This window comes from Polypterus senegalus, chromosome 2, assembly GCF_016835505.1.
Source record: "Polypterus senegalus isolate Bchr_013 chromosome 2, ASM1683550v1, whole genome shotgun sequence".
Lineage (NCBI taxonomy): Eukaryota > Metazoa > Chordata > Cladistia > Polypteriformes > Polypteridae > Polypterus > Polypterus senegalus.
Genome location: NC_053155.1, coordinates 2,609,224 through 2,626,309, shown reverse-complemented (window position 1 = coordinate 2,626,309; position 17,086 = coordinate 2,609,224). Strand labels below are relative to the sequence as shown.

The 17,086-nt window shown below is 39.0% G+C and overlaps 1 protein-coding gene across 1 annotated transcript; it reads right to left on the bottom strand.

Annotated features, from left to right (window-relative positions):
- Positions 1 to 8,998: 8,998 nt before the first annotated feature.
- On the bottom strand, positions 8,999 to 16,405 carry LOC120521601 (tripartite motif-containing protein 16-like). Its single transcript, XM_039743109.1, has 4 exons — positions 16,349 to 16,405; positions 13,581 to 13,814; positions 12,420 to 12,579; positions 8,999 to 9,086 (listed from the first exon to the last, which is right to left on the bottom strand). The coding sequence occupies exons 1-4, from the start codon at positions 16,361 to 16,363 to the stop codon at positions 9,004 to 9,006; spliced, it is 492 nt and encodes a 163-aa protein (XP_039599043.1). The 5' UTR covers positions 16,364 to 16,405; the 3' UTR covers positions 8,999 to 9,003.
- Positions 16,406 to 17,086: the final 681 nt, after the last annotated feature.

Sequence of the window (17,086 nt, the reverse complement as noted above, 5' to 3'; positions counted from 1 at the left end):
GGTTAGGTGCATTGGTGACTCTAAATTGTCCCGTGTGTGTGCTTGGTGTGTGGGTGTGTCTGCCCTGTGGTGGGCTGGTGCCCTGCCTGGGGTTTGTTTCCTGCCTTGCGTCCTGTGTTAGCTGGGATTGGCTCCAGCAGACCCCCGTGTCCCAGTATTGAGGATATAGCGGGTTGGATAATGGATGGATGGATGGAATCTGAAAATCTAACAACTTCACATTAAAGTTCGATTTATGTAGGTTTTAAAATAAGCCCAATTTAAAGTGTAACAAAAAACATGACATCAAAAAGTCACATAAAGTCATTGCACAAAATTGTTGCACTTTTAGGCTTAGGATTTTATATTTAGAGAGTAGATAATGCCTTTGAGATCTTTTGTTTGATGCCTTCCAATATTTAAACAAGAATGCCCATTTTCTGTTTAATAAGTGTAAACTGACAAATGTACAGTAACTGACAGTCACCATTCTTTATTCCATAGAACAGACATTTTGCTTTTGATTTAGGACTTAAAGGACTTTGGTATTTTTCAAGTCAAAATATTTTTTTCTCAATCAGGGTATACAATAATTTGCCACATGAAACTGCATTCTAAAGTGAAGCATATTGTATACATTTAAAAACATAACTGAAAAAGATAAAAAGCAAAAAGAACACCAATATTCTAAGATACGGCCATTTTAAAGCAGACTGGCTGTGTATCTCACTTCGCTGCTTGTTTTCCTCCACAGCGCACCCTTCAGGGCCAGGGGTGCAAACTCATCCTGAAATGCCTTTATTGACACTGAATGTGGATTCCCTGATGTGAATTGCTGTCTCTGTTCTGAAGACAACTAAACGACAATAACAGAACAAAGTCACACAATCTCTTATATTCTTTACACTATACTATAACGTACGTATGTTGTTATTTCACAAACACATTCAGTGCTGCCGCTGGATTGATGAAGGTATTCCTTATCATGGATTCAGTGAGAGAGAATATTGAGCATACACATAGCCTGCAGGCAAGTGACAAGAACTGAACAGAAATCATAGGCATTTGTTCACCCATCTTCTTAACCTGCAATTATAGGGCACCAGGACATGGTGCCAGTCCATAGCAGGGCAAACACACACATGCTAGGGCCAATTTAGCAATGCCAGTACTCCTACAGGCTGAAGTTTAATAAGATCAGTGCAGATGTTTTAGCATAAGCAGAGGGGTAGCACTGAGCTGTCATTCCTGCCTCACAGTGCCCAAGCCTGCAGTGCAGTTTGCATGTTCTCCCCATATAAGTTGTAGTATAACTTAGTGTCCGTGTGTTTACTCACTCAGAAACATTCTTCTTTTATTATCATATCCTATACAAGAGCAACTCAACATGCGGTACACTTGATATGTTTGTTTTACTTCAGTCTGCTCCTTTGCACGCTCAGCCTTTTTCATTTTCTTAGTATTTTTTTTTAATGTGCAGGAGCACAAGGTGGTTTGGCTCTTTTAAAAAAATCTAAAGCTTTTATTAGAAATACAATGCAGTGTGATCAGTTCACTTCAAGTTTTCTGTTATTTGGACAAAACACAATGAAACTCTTCTGTGCTCTTCTCACTAATCTGCCACTTAGTGTCACTCTCGTTCTGTAGGCTTTGTAAAATAACATCACAGAATGTAACGGATGAATATATGGCACTGCTTAGGAAAAATGAATCATATGATTTGTTACTGGCTTCGCTGTTGTTACAAATAATGGCAGAATATAACCGCTGAAGAAACAAAAGTAGGATTCTAAATAGAACAGAGCTTGTTGATGGGGGCCTGTTGGAGTTGTCATCACTCAGGCTGTGAGAAGACAGGGGAATAGGAAATGTATTCTCACCTCAAGAAAATGAGGACCAAGAGTCTGTGATAAAATGATTATTTCTAGTCTCCTTTGTTATCACAATGATGCCTCATCCACGTGGAAGGCATGCTTTTTTAAATCAAACCCTTTGCTGCATTCAAAATGGATGCGTTCAAAATGGTTTTGTCATTCATCTACAGACTCGCATACCCTTCAGCTCCATTGCAATCTGCAAGAAAACACAAGGTATTTTTAACACTAGAATTACCAGAGCCTATGAAAAAACTTGTAGATGTTTCAACAGAGATGTTATACGAATGAATATGAATAATATGAATAATGTTGCATCAGTGCCACAATGTTTTCCAAAATGTACAATACAGGTCATAAAATGAATAATTCCAACTATCATATATACCTATGGAAGGCGGCACGGTGGCGCAGTGGTAGCGCTGCTGCCTTGCAGTTAGGAGACCCAGGTTCACTTCCCGGGTCCTCCCTGCGTGGAGTTTGCATGTTCTCCCGTGTCCTCGCTCGGTTTCCTCCCACAGTCCAAAGACATGCCGGTTAGGTGGATTGGCGATTCTAAATTGGCCCTAGTGTGTGTTTGTGTGTGTCCTGTGGTGGGTTGGCACCCTGCCCAGGACTGGTTCCTGCCTTGTTGGCTGGGATTGGCTCCAGCAGACCCCTGTGTTCGGATTCAGTGGGTTAGAAAATGGATGGATGGATATATACCTATGTCTCTGTTTTTTTTTTTTTTTGACATCATAAACCATAAGGTGCATACTAATTCAGTGTGAGCAGGAACACTCAATAAAACTGAGCAGAAAAAATCAAATCAAGTGACAGTGAGATACGAAGAAGGCAGATTCAGCAGCGTTTGTGTGTCAGCTTTTATCCCTCCAGATCAGAGAATGTCCAGTTCCATTGTCTCAAAACACCACTCACATCCACAGTTATTCCCAGTTTCAAATAAAAATTAACAGCGTCACATCCCTAGCGGTAGTATGTATCGTGATCGTAACTGAGAGAATAAAAGTGAAAAAATATACAGTAACTTTTACAAGTCCTATAAATTTACACTGTCTGTTACAGACGCAAACCAAATGTATGTGTTTACTGTATAATATTAACAATAAGAGCAGCTTACTACTGAAAACAGAAAACATAGGAGGTAATGGGGATCCAACCGGGGACTCTTGTTTGCAAGTCAGCAAATCTTACCGCTACACCATGGAAGCTGTTGTATCAGCTTTTGACCCTTTTGTGAAAGTGTTTATTTGATCTTTGGACTTCAGGCTTCACACATTCTATAGTTTATGCCAATATTTTGCCATTTACTACTAAAATATAAAAACATTTCTGTTTTAACAATGTGTTTACACAGATTATTGTAGAAACAGAACACACATGAAATGAGTGTGTTCCAAATAACAATCTATTATTTCCACTCTAAAACTCCAGCACTTCATTCCCAGATAATCAAGTCATGAGCTGGGAGAACTTTGTGCACATTCTGCACCAGTGGGGGGTTGGAATAGCAGGCTGCTTGTTGCTTGTCTTTATCGGCACATTTACAGGACAAAAGACGCTGACGGAGAGGTGCAAACGGATTTAAGGTGGGCCGGATCTACGAGTTTTTTCGTAGGCCGTGGTAATTCTAGTGTTAAGGGTTATAAAGATACTACTTTATGGGACAAATTAATAAATACCATGATTGTGAAGAAATAACTTTGACTTACAAAAACATATCCTTTAACACAGAGGTTTTCAAACTCGGTCCTGGGGGACCCCTGTGGCTGCAGGTTTTTGTTCCAACCAGATTCCTAATCAGTGACAACACCTGATAGCACTGATCTCATTTAATTAGCTGGTATTATTTATCTTTTATTCTACATTCAGAAAAGCAGAGCAGCATGATTTTTACATTTATAAGAAACAGAAATATTTCTGTTTTTGCTATGGATTTAAATGCTTAACTCTTTTTATTACATTTCTCTATGCAGTTTGCTCCCTTCATTAAATCTTAATAATGACAATTAAAAACAAGCAGAGCAGAAACCCAAGCAAACAACACTCAATCGTGAAAGGCTGCAACTACTTTAGCGTCAGCCCCACAAAGTAGTAAATAACGGATTAATTAAACAATTAAAACACCTAGAAAAGTAGAATGACAATCAAATACATATAACTGCTTAGTACATTTTAATACTTTTTTTTTTTAACAAACTTAGTTTTCTAATTTGTATATTGTTCCCAAAACATGGAATCTGGGAAACAACAGTTCACTTAATTAGCTTAGGAGTCCAATTAAAAACAGAGGCTGGTTGGAACAAAAACCTGCAGCCACTGGGGTCCACCAGGACCGAGTTTGAATACCCCTGCTTTAACATATTAAAAAAAAATAAAACAAAAAGAGCAAGGACAAAAAAGCACACCATTCTGAGGTTGTAACTGCCATCAAATGCTAACTCTAGCTCTGAACTAAATTTCTACGTCTCTCGACTGGCCATTTTTCCTTATCTTCTTGGGGTTTGATGGACTTCTTCTCCCAAGTTTGACTTTCAGTTCTTTCAGTTCAGGGCTCATAGCAGACCACTTCAGAACATTCCAATGTTTTCTTTAGCATGATTCTTGGGTAGTCTTACTTATATGTTTTGGAGGACCCATGACCTGCACCAGAGACAGAACTTTGTGACATGCCCCCCAGAATGTCATGATGATTTTCTTGTGCCCTACACAGATTTAGCACAGTGGTCCCATCACATTAATGGGCCTCCTCCATGTTTCATGTGTTTTCTTTGAAAAGCTTGTAGGTTTGTTTTGTCTTTTGTGGACACAAAGCTGCTGTAACTTACCATGAAGCTCTCAGTTAGTGTCCTCAGTCCAAAGGACCTTCTCGAGAAGTGTGGCCTCTCAACATGCATTTCAGAAAACTCCACTCAAAGTTGTTTTTTTTTGTGTATCTCTGTTTCAGAATTGGGCTCTTTAACCATTCAGCCCACTTTTATTCATAAAGCTACAAATGGTGCGACATTAAGCTACTGTCCCTTGATCTTGGAGGTCAACCTGAATCTGTCTTGACGTTTCCTTGGTTCTTTCTCCACCATTTAAACAATCCTTCTGTCCAATCTGGGGTCAGCTTTACTCTTGTGGTCACATCCACCAAAGTTGGCTATAGTCCTGTGGACCTTAAATATCTTGATAATATTAGCTACTGGGGTCACTGGAACATGAAGCTCTTTGGAGGTGGTCTTCTAGGCTTCACGTTGACCATGCTTGGTTGTGACATTCTTCCTTTCCTCTTTTCCTCTTGTTCATGTTCAGTGTGAGACACACAATGACACAACACAGCTGAGTGAGGACTTTGCTCAGTGACTGAAGATACGCATTAGAGGAATCAGCCTGCTTAAAATGTCACAGCAGTCCAGTGAGGTCTTTTAACTTCTAAGGACTCAGAATCATTTTCATACAGTACATCAAATGTATGTTTTTATTATATAATAATAATAATAATAGTAGTAGTAGTAGCTCACTACTCAAAGTGCTAAATACAGAGAAAACACTGAAGTTGAACCTATTACCTCTCCATTGCTAAACAGTATCCCATCCACTGCGCAGATCTGTGACAAAGCAACGTTACCACTGTGACAACTGTTTGAAAATGAAACGCTCAAACACACACATGAACGTCTTTTACTTTGTACCGACTGATAGTTGGGCTTCAGCAAAATGTCAACTGAGCAATTTCTTTTTCTTTGGTTTTATTCTTGAAAGTTGTTTTGCTACACCTTTTGTGAAAGTGTTTCTTGTGTATTTGGGCTTTGCACATCCTACACTTCAAATCAAAACTGTCATTATTACTGTAACACATGAGAACATTTTCTATTTTAACCGTGTCTTCAGCATTTCTTACCTCACATTTCCTCTGTCATTCTATATTTACACAGATCGTTGTAGACACAGAACAAACGTGTATTTCAAATCACACTATTTCATTACCTATGCAATTCCTTACAAACACAGGTAAACACTTTGACACAGAGTTCAGCTGTGAGGATTTCAGAAGGGCGATGTGTTCATCTGACCAAATGAGGGGTTGTGGGGTAGCAGGCTGCTTTCTGTTAATCCACACATTTGCAAAACAAAAGAAGGCTGACAGCACAGTGATAAGGAGCAGCGAACTTCTTGGGGTATATCATGAAAATTTAAGGAGGTCAGGCAAAACTCCAAGACATAAAACAGCAATTCATTAGTGGAATTAAAAGTATCAATGAATGTGGACTGCCAGGCTAATTTAAAGTGTGTTTGCACAGCCATTATGTGGCCTTTAATAATATATGACATTGCCATTTGCCAAATGGAGAAGTGTGAATGGATGGTTAGTGCATATCTAAGGAAATGGTTTGGAGTTCTACAGTGCTGAAGCAAAAGTGCTTTATTTGGCAAGGCACTCTTTGAGCTACCAGTACCCAGCTTGGTAGAGGAGTTCAAATGTGCAAAGGCAAAGTCGCACTTAACATTGTCTCAGTCCAAAAACACAGGAGTAAGAAAGGCTGAAATTTCAGTTAAAGGAGGATGTAAATGGGACCCAAAGGCAGCAGTGAAGCAGGCAGAAGCAGATCTGAGCCTCAAAGAAGAAGTGGGCCATGTGCAATATAGCAGGGTGGGGTTCGGTTACCAAATTAGGAAGTCCTTTTGGAGTAAGGTAGGGGAGTGGAGAATGCCGACACATGGTGGTGGAGGAGTTAGGCGGATATTAGGCAGTGGCTTCTCAAGGAAAGCAAAGTCAGTGGCTAAATTGGGAAATCCTGGAGAAAAGGCGGCTGAATTGGAGAGAATGATGGAAGATGGAGTCTGGTGGGGTGAAGTTCCTTATTGGAGCAATTTATGATGTGCTCCTGTCTCCAAAAAATATGATGGTGTGGACAGGGGCTGACCTGAATTGTGTTATGTGCAGGCGTTGCTTCACCACAGTACATTGTGTCAGACTGCAAAGTTAGTCAGAGCCAAGGCAGACACACGCAGAGGCATAATAAAGTGATATCATGTGTGACTGCTGCATTGGAAGGAAAAAGGAAAGGGAGAAAGTTCAGTAAGGCAGGACAGCGCAATTAGGCAAATGTTTGATAAGAAAAAGCAGAACAACAACCTGTAGGCCTGGCTAAACAAAGACGGGGTCAGTTAAGTTTGGCTAATAATTGGAAGCTTAATGTGGACCCTAATGGAAGGCTAGTAGTCCCAAAAGAAATAGCTATGAGTAACTTACAGCATGATATGATATTGTGGTCAGAAAGGAACTGTGAAGAAAACCGTTGGATATGGCTAAGGTGGCAGAATATGGAGTGGGGAAAAGATGGCTAGGTCTTTCATATAAATATGAGGTTTATCATTTAGTCTTAGCTGTATTTTAAGAGATTGATAAATTTGTATTTATTTATTTTAAAGAGATACATATTGAATGCTCAGTTTGAAGGCATGTGTGTTTAGATTTTAAGATTCAATGGCTTATTTATTCATTTTAGGGTTTTAATCATTTTAGATAATTGCTCTAAATGAGTATCAGCAAATTCGGCCCAACTCTGATCTAAGTTTATCCCAAAGGTTGCCAATATCAGCTCACATTAGAAGTCTGTTTTGTGAAACTCTGATCAGAGTTTTTGAAGTTGACAGAATAGGTTCATACAAGGAAACAGTGAGTTTTATATTAATGGTTTTATTAATACTAAATTTAAAATTGGCTGAGCCTCAATCATCAGGAAAGGAGGGGGTGCATGTAAGACGTCACACGCATTGTTGAAACCTTCTCAGTGTCGTGGGCCTTAAATCCAGTGACACACCATCTGAGAGGAGCGGACCCACTTGATGACCTTTGTGATTGTCCAGTGTGACTGACATTCAGACAAGTCGTGACGATGGCCTCATTTACAGCAGGTTGGAAAGCACAGCACATACGATTTTGTTAAGATAAGTTTGGACGGATCTCCTCTGAGTCACCTGTTTGGTTCTGTTCACTATGTGTTCAGATGAGTGACTGCCAGACATTTAGCTGAAATGCTGACTTGAGGGGCAACACCAGCTAGCAGAGCTCGTAGAGTAGGTGAATAATAATGGCATATCTGTTGATTTTTAGTTGAATAAATTATGCAAAGTCAATGAAATGTTTTCACTTTTGTCATTTACATCACCTTTATCTAATGATACTGCTTAAATGAAGATCAAGTCTTGTTATGCTCACAAATGTTTAAAGAGAGAATCTATTTCATGGGCTGTGCTTACTTTTTCACATTACTGCACATGCTAATGGTGGTGGACGTTGTCATTTTTTGCGTGACACACATTGGGTTGTGCTCTTTACATGTAATGTGCTGTATAAACACATTATTATTACCATTACTATAACGGAATGACTGAAATGGAAAAGCAACAGAAAGGAGAGACTGGAAAACCGAAGAAGAAAGCAGCATTACATGTTAAACAAATATGGAAAAATAACAATTAAACAGAAGAAAGACTTGTGTGACAGGCAGACCTGGTGTAGCTGACATGATGTGAGGTTTTTGTTGTTTTTCTTCCAGTGAATTCACTTGACTGCTTTGGTGTTTCTCCTTCCTCAGTCTTTCTTTCCCATAATGCCCCAGACTCAAGACCACCATCATTTTTAGCTCATCAAACACTCAACACAGCTCTTTCTGATGGCTACACTTAAACATCATAACCCTGGTCTAAGACATAAAAATAGAAAAGATTTCTCTTGTGATGATCCATTTAGTCAAATTATAAACAATGTAAAAACTCGTCTCTGTATTATTATTACCATTACTATAACGGAATGACTGAAATGGAAAAGCAACAGAAAGGAGAGACTGTTACATGTTAAACAAATATGGAAAAATAACAATTACGTAGAAGAAAGACTTGTGTGACAGGCAGACCTGGTGTAGCTGACATGATCTCATGTGAGGTTTTTGTTGTTTTTCTTCCAGTGAATTCACTTGACTGCTTTGGTGTTTCTCCTTCCTCAGTCTTTCTTTCCCATAATGCCCCAGACTCAAGACCACCATCATTTTTAGCTCATCAAACACTCAACACAGCTCTTTCTGATGGCTACACTTAAACATCATAACCCTGGTCTAAGACATAAAAATAGAAAAGATTTCTCTTGTGATGATCCATTTAGTCAAATTATAAACTCACAATGTAAAAACTCGTCTCTGCTCTGAGGTTCAGGAGGCTGTAGGGTGACAAGTGGAGCTTCGTGACCTGAAAATAAACACAAAGAGAAGGATAGAAACTGTTAAGATGGCATTGTTTAATGTTAGTTTAGTTATTAAACACGTATTACAAATGTACTGCAGTTAAAATAAAACACAAAACGACAAGCAGCTAAAAAATAAAACATGGTGGTGCAATGAAAAGAAAGAGTAGAATGTACACGTAGTGAATAAACTCATTAAACACACTGAGGGAGCCAACAGTTCTGATGGAGATGCCCACCTGCTGACTCCCTCAACATGTTTAAGAAGTGTTTCAATACTCTCTTGTTCTCTTAATTTCTGTGTAACAGCAGTTTATGGCTCATGTAGATGTCATTTCCTTAGGCCACATGCTCCAGTTTCCTACTTCTGCTTATCGTGAAGTGGTTGTGATGCAGTTTCTCTGTTCCTTAAAAGACGCACATGAAAAATCTAATTTGACACTTGGAAACAGAGTCGTTCACCAGACGCGGTGCACTGTGAGTACGAAGTGATTAAATAAAAGAGAAAGCCGAGTCGGGCACAGGGCTTCTGTCTGTCTGTGACGCTCACTCAGTCACTTGCCACTCAAACACGTTAAGCTCAGTTCTTATTCAAGATTTCGTTCCTCAGCTCTTCTTCTTCTTTTTGTTTGTAGAGGCCACAAGACGTCATGTACCCTACGTGTCTCTCTTTTATATATAGTAAACTGAGGTGCTGTGAGTCTCTACTTGATTTAACTAAATGACTTAGAGTGTTTATTAGGAACTACGGACTTTACAAACAATGAAGAGCAAAATATGATACTGTAAGAAAAAAAGTGTAAGTGACAATTGTCATTCACCTTCCTCATCTTACAAAGTATTCCCTTGCCACCTTTACATGAGACCACGCTCTTCTGATGCCCACCTCTTCAGGCTTTGCTTTTATATGTCATCACATTCTTGCATTGGCTCATGTTTCACTTTTCTTTGCTCTTTTTGCTTTTTCAAATAAACATTTCTTTTGCTTTTCATTTTCACAGTACACCCCTTCTGCTTATATTTTCAATCTCCTTTTATTTCAGGAACTACACACACAGTACAGATAATCCCCCGGTACTTGGTGCCTAAAGGTTCACAATTCATAATCAAGGTGATCGTTATATTGGTGGATTTGTGTCTATCATTTACCTTTTGTTTGAGGACTGGAGGTCTGCGTGTTCCACTAGTCAAGTAATACAAATAATTTGATAAATAAGACGTGAACCTCATAAAGACAGTGTCTGACAAGCCAGCTGATTCTCAAATGTCTTAATAATGGTGGCCTTTAGTGAATACGAAGAAATGAGAATATCGTTTATGAAACGAGTTACTGCAGCTTCTGCACTGGAGCAGCGTAGAAAGGCACAGTGAAGTCTCGTGAAGATTTTGTTTTTTAAACTGCAAGAGGGATTTTCAACTACCTAACTAGAGGTGGGCCTAAACAGCAGGTGATGGGTTTCATTTATAAATTAAATTTTAAATAGCAGTTTAACTGTATTAAGGTGGCAAGTGTAAGGGGTGACCTGATGTGATCCAATGTCACTAATGCTGGAGTCTGACTGTTTGATCTCGTGTTATCAAGTTTACTTTTAATGACATACATAAGGTCACAACTACAATATTTTTTGTTGAATTGTGTCAAAGAGTTCTAAAACATTTCATGGGTATTTATACTTTCATTTATTAATTTGTAGAAGTAATCAGACTGTACTGTGTACACAGCTTTCTTATACTTGTCGATTCTTTCAGTTCCTGAGCACCAGTAAATGTATAACTTTTTTGATCCCCTTTAAAGCTCTTATTTCCAACTTTCTAACTTAAGATATATTGTATTCCCATTAATCCCTGACTAATCTATTAGCACATTCATATCCTTGTCTTGAGAGGACCAGCTTTCTCCACCATCTTTTTCACATTCCAGTTGTTATAATATTTTAGTCTCCATTTTCAGGTTTCAGGTTCTACGAATGTGACTAAACCCTGAAATACCATTTTAATGTAGATTTCTCACAGTTCTGTTTCCAAACGGAGTATTTATTGACAAATCCAAGTGATCTGAAAGAACATAGTTAACAGGAGAAAGAACCATCTTGCATTCAGAATGATACTAATATGAGTAATAACTGTTGAAGTATTTCTAAACTGTGATTTTGTAAGCGTGTAAAACTAACAACTAGCAACTGTATAAATTAAAGGATAGAAAAGTTTGCCTATCAAGTTTTAGTTACACATCTTTGTGAATAGTAAAGTCTCCAAATTGACATGGAAAGAGGAGAAATGGATGCAGCCCAGCAGCTCCTGCCACCTTAATAGCAGGTTGCTTAGCTTTCCTTGCAGCAGTGGTGGAAGTAGAACTGCCATCAATGGAGAAATAAACTGTCCTTTGCATGAATGGTTAGGCATTTTCAAAGCATGTTGAAGAACAATCTATTGATCATTATGACTGAAATATTGTAATATAAGAGGTCTTGATCAAAAGTGAATCATATGGTGCTACTCAACAAAGATGTAAAAATCCCAGGCCATAATTTTTCCAGTAATGTAATTGCATTGCAACCCTCCATGCTCTTCTTAATCCTAGGAATGCATAAACTGCAGTGACTTTTCTCTGTCCTCAAGTTCAGTAAGTTTGGCACTCACAGATGCACTATGGTCCTATATGTCTCAGCTCTGTTTGTCCTGATGGTTCAGGATGTTTCTCAATTTGTCAATGTCTCCTGAGTTATTTCTGCTCAGCTTTAAGCACCAACAGGTGACACTGGAGAGAACTGGGTTGTATTTTAAAGCTCTGCTAGGTAGAGTCATACATTGTGATGAGTTCTTAAAGGAAAAAGAACTTGTTATTTCCAAGTGGCTCTGCCGTCATTAATGCACTGATTTCAGCAGAGGAGTTTACTTGGAGTACTTTAATCTCTGGGCTAGAAAGTTCAAACTGTCATCTCCAAAATGTGAGGAGAGTAGAAAGTATTTCCATATTTAAATTGATCCATTTTAGTGGTTCTAGTAGTACATAGGATGGAAAAGATAGCAACAAGGAGTCGCCAAATCAATGGTCCGTCTGCAACAAGGTGTCATGTGCTCGGCCCGAGAGGGAAACTAAATCTGGGATAATAAACTGAAATTAATGACTGAACAGCTGAAGCCTGGATGGAGCCATAAATCGTATATTCTTATGTTGCTTAAAAGACACTTTATACAATAAGAACTATTTTATAGCAAAGGCTGACAGATAAATATTAAAGAACCATCCCTCATCATGCATCTTACTGCTCAATTTCATCTTTTGTTATTCTGGTCTTTCTAAAGGAATTTCACAACAACATAAACATGTGTTGTACCTGATGTTGTCCATGTCTTGATGTCCCACTGGCTGATCTTTTCTAGACTCTTTTTCAGACCTGACAGTTCCTTTCTCAGGTCCTCAAAAGATAAATCATCAGTGACAGTGAAGCTGAGCGAGTCTCCATCAGAAGGAAGGACACATAGAGATGAGAAGGTCTAAATCAGGAGAGAAGAAGGGATGAGACTTCAGAGAGAACCAACAAAAAGAAATATGTGTTAGATGATCTGTAGGGGATTTGTGTGATAGACAGCCAACTTTCAGTATAATGGAGCCTAAGATATTATTGACATTGGCATTCAAAAAACTTTTCACACGGACCTCCTTGAGAGGTGAGTCATGAGACTGTAGATGAAGGGGCAGAGAGTGCAGAATTGACTAAACACAGTAAACAAGGCATTAGGCATGTTATATTTCTAAGATTGTTATTTACAATTAAATGTAAAAATGTGCATAAGTAGCAAGAAATCTCTTCAATATAATTATACAATGATAGGTCTGCAGGTAGGAAGTGTAACTGATGAGAAGGTCATATGAGCCTTTGTGCCTTCATTACCATCCTCAACCAGTCAGAGTAGAGAAGGCTAGTGGGAAGCTGAGTTATATAACGTCAATACAGAAGAGATTCTCCCTCCCTGTACAACACACATATGAGTCGACTTGAGGAGCACTGGGTGAAGTGCTGGTCTCCATATTAGAGAAATAACAGCTGAAGAGAATACAGAGAGATGAGGCTGGCCAATGTGGTTTTGAGCTGTGAGGAAATGCTGAAGGATTTGAATCTTACCATTTTAAGGATAGAGACATTAGGAAGTGACATGGCAAAAATGTTTATAAATATAAAGGGAGTTTACATAATCTTTCATCAGGTAGCATCTTTAAAATTAAAGTTAGTGAAGCATATATTTCATTAAAATTTAGTGTTCCTGACCAGACAAGTGTAGAGACATGGAACAAATTACCCTGTGGTGCAGATGGAAGCAGAAATTCAGAGATTTGTGTACATTTTAACAATATTTAGCAAATATGAAAAGATACTTTGTTTTGGTCTGAATGGCCTGTTATCGCTATGATGTTCAAGCCCTTCAGATATTTTAAATTTCTTCCTAAATATTCTCAGGTCCCACACACCCCAGTTTGCTTAGATTGTTGCTCTCACCTGCAGGAAGTGGATGTTGTCCTTGGTGTCCGAAAGCTCCTTCAGCTCAGTGTCTTTCTTCTTCAGCTCCTCAATTTCCTTCTCTAGTCGCTCCATGACTCCTTCCGCCTTTTCTATTTCTCTCTTTTCTTGTTCTCTGATCCTCTCAACCAGTTTCTTCTGAGTTTCTTCAATGTAGTGGATCAGATCAGTGAAGCTCTTCTCATTTTCCTCTAATTCTCTTTCCAAAGAGACCTAATTTGATGGAAAAAGACATTGGACTGAGTCACCTAATTAAATGTAGTGCTCATGAAACACTTTTGTTGGTATTTTGATGTTGTAAATGATAGTTTGGATTGTATGGCGTGCTATGGAGCCATTAGAGGGATCTACTCTGGGGACAGCTCTATTATCCTATGGGGACTCCAATCCAGAAAGACGTCTGGGTTGTTTTTCACTTAAGATGGAAGTATCCATGGCTCTCTTATTAAAAACATTCTCTCCTACTCACCTGTTTGAGATGGACTTGGGATTAGAGGAGGACAGGGAAAAAGAAGACAAAGTTTGGGCATTGTAAAACATGCCTTTGTGTTGAAAGGTAATTATGTGAAAATACAAGTGTGTCCTGTATATGGAATAGAAAATAGGGAATAGTAGATGAGTTCTGGTTTGGGGTGCAGTATGCTCCCTGTTGTCAAATCTGTGAGATGGAGATATTAAACATGAGTGCGTAGTGGTTGGCCAAGAAATTCTGACTTCATTTAACGTCATGTTAATTTATTGTCCTTCATCTTATTGTCCTGTGAGTCTTTGTTTCCCAGGTTGATGTACAGTAATCCCTCCTCGATCGCGGGGGTTGCATTCCAGAAGCCTCCCGCGATAGATGAAAATCCACGAAGTAGAAACCATATGTTTGTGTAGTTATTTTTATATATTTTAAGCCCTTATAAACTCTCCCACACTGTTAACATTATTAGAGCCCTCTAGACATGAAATAACACCCTTTAGTCAAAAGTTTAAACTGTCCTCCATGACAAGACTGAGATGACAGTTCTTTCTCACAATTAAAAGAATGCAAATAGATCTTCTTCTCTTCAGGAGCAGAGAATTTCAGAGGGAGAGAGAGAGAGCTCGCAAAGAAAAGCAAACAATCAAAAAATCAATACTTGTGCTTTTAAGTTTGCCGTGGCATTTTTTAGAGGAGCGTTAGTATCTTCTAAGCAAACAGCCTCTGTGCTCACATCTCCTCTGCTCAGGCAGAGAGAGCGTCAGAGAGAGAGCAAGATTAAAGCAACAATCAAAAAATCAATAAGTGTGCTTTTGGAAGCACCGCGATAAATTGCCATTACTTAGAGGTGCGCCCGTATTCACTAGGCAAACAACTTCTGTGCAAACAGCACCTCTGCTCACAGCCCCTCCGTCAGGCACAGAGAATGTCAGAGAGGGTGAGATAGAGGCAGAGACAAGCAATCAAGCTCCGCGCGGGAAGCATATCTTATAGCATTGAGGAGTTTTAGTTAATATGTAATACATGCTCTGATTGGGTAGCTTCTAAGCCATCAGCCAATAGCGTCCCTTGTATGAAATCAACAGGACAAACAAACTGAGGAAGCGTGTAGCATAAATTAAAAGACCCATTGTCCGCAGAAATTTGCAAACCAGCGAAAAATCCGTGATATATATTTAGATGTGCTTACATTTAAAATCCGCGATAGAGTGAAGCCACGAAAGTCGAAGCGCGATATAGCGAGGGATTACTGTATTTCTATTTTATTTATTAACTTTGCATTAATACTGATAACTCTTCCACTGCAACTTGTATGGCTCACTTAAATGTCACAGTGTGTGTGATTGTGTGTGGTGGAGGGGTGTGTCTTAGTTAGCACCCCAAAGTGGCATAGGTGACAGTTGGACCACAGTCTTACATAAGTGTAAGGCAAGAGGTTCATGTTGTCCAGGGTCATCAACCCCAAAGCTGGAGATATCCACCTGTTTTCAAGACCTTCCATAGCTGGATGGTGACTGGTAATTCTGAGAGAGTAGGTGTGAATGAAATGTCCTGAAGATTGACCTCCAAACCAGCCCTCAGAAAGATTAAATTAGTGACAGACTGGTAATTATTAGGAGAATTGAGATGATGGTTTGCTCCAGAGACTCATACACTGTGTTACCTTTCAAGCAAACAGCTGTCACTGTCAATGTTATTTACTTGTCACTAAACAAATGACATAGCTAAGGTCAGTGTGTCAGACATACTGGACAAACTTACAGATTAAAGAGCAAAGCCAAGGAGCAGAACTGACAAAGCGATCATCTCAAAAACTCTACCTGTGCCATGGGCCATTGCAAGTAAGACTGAGGAGATCAGAAGGTTTAATGCATACCTGAAATCTTGGGGTGGGATAAAGTGGGCTGGGATGGGTTACATTTGAACAAGAATGGTACGAATGTGAGCTTATCATGTATCACAGGTACATTAGTGGAGGCCATTATTAAAGAAAATATTGAGCAACACGTGTCAAGAAAAGGAGTGTTAGTGAGCAGTCAGCATGGGTTTAAATGGGTGAGTTCATGTTTTACTGATTTAGGGTCACACTGTCTGAATCTGTGATGAATAAAATAAGAATCACTGCTGACTGTGAAATGCCATGGAGGATAAAATTAAACATCTTCTCTCCTTCTCCCTTTTATGTCCCTACACATCATCACCAATGCAGCTCTGTTGGCTCTTCTGGTTTTAGTTTATTTCTCATTTCTTTAATATAAAGTGTCATCTAAATTCCACTCACCTTCATCTGCTCCATCACCCTCCTCGTCTCCCTCAGTTTCTTCTCTCTCTCCTTAAGTCTCCTCCTGATGTCACTCAGTGTCACCCCCAGCTGTTTCTGTTTGGACACACAAGAGGACACGCCTGGTCTTATCAGAGGTCACTTTCACTTTTGGATTTCTTGTTTTCTTTCTGAGTCCTGACGTTTCTACAGCACATTTGTTTTAAACTTAATAACATAACTTGCTTTCTTTCTGTCACACTTGTCATGACATTGACACAGTAGCTGACACAAAGATTTGACTCAACAAATATAAATAGCAGGACAAGATTAAAAGAACAGGTTTAATTTATTACAGTTAGATTGAAAATGGAGTTTGAGCTTGAAGAGTGTTATAAATAAGAGTTTAAAGGCACACTGGTGTACAAGTCAGTTCTTGAGATGTAGAAGACATAGAAGTTCAGATTTCACACACATCGAAAAAAACTGGACACTGTGGGATGAAAAAATGTGTGAAAACCCCGGAGAACACGGACATGTAATGGCTGCAGTGGTAGAACATACAACATCATTTGATAACCCAAGTCAGACTTGTAAGAACGTTGTGACATGTACTGATGACCGAGAATGAAATAAGAAAAATAAATAAAGTTTATAATACAAGCTGATGGTTAGCCACACTCTGCAACAGCAAATGTATAAAAAATGCTAATGGGAAAAAAATCTCACAATATGCATACACATGCATTTTTGCTAAAA

What these genes read in the sequence shown, in the direction of transcription:
- LOC120521601 (XM_039743109.1), bottom strand. An exon ending in ACAACATCCACTTCCTGCAG is followed by an intron (nt 12,580 to 13,580) that starts GTGAGAGCAACA and finishes CTCCTGATTTAG; the next exon opens with ACCTTCTCATCTCTATGTGT. An exon ending in CAAGACATGGACAACATCAG is followed by an intron (nt 9,087 to 12,419) that starts GTACAACACATG and finishes GTTTATTTTCAG; the next exon opens with GTCACGAAGCTCCACTTGTC.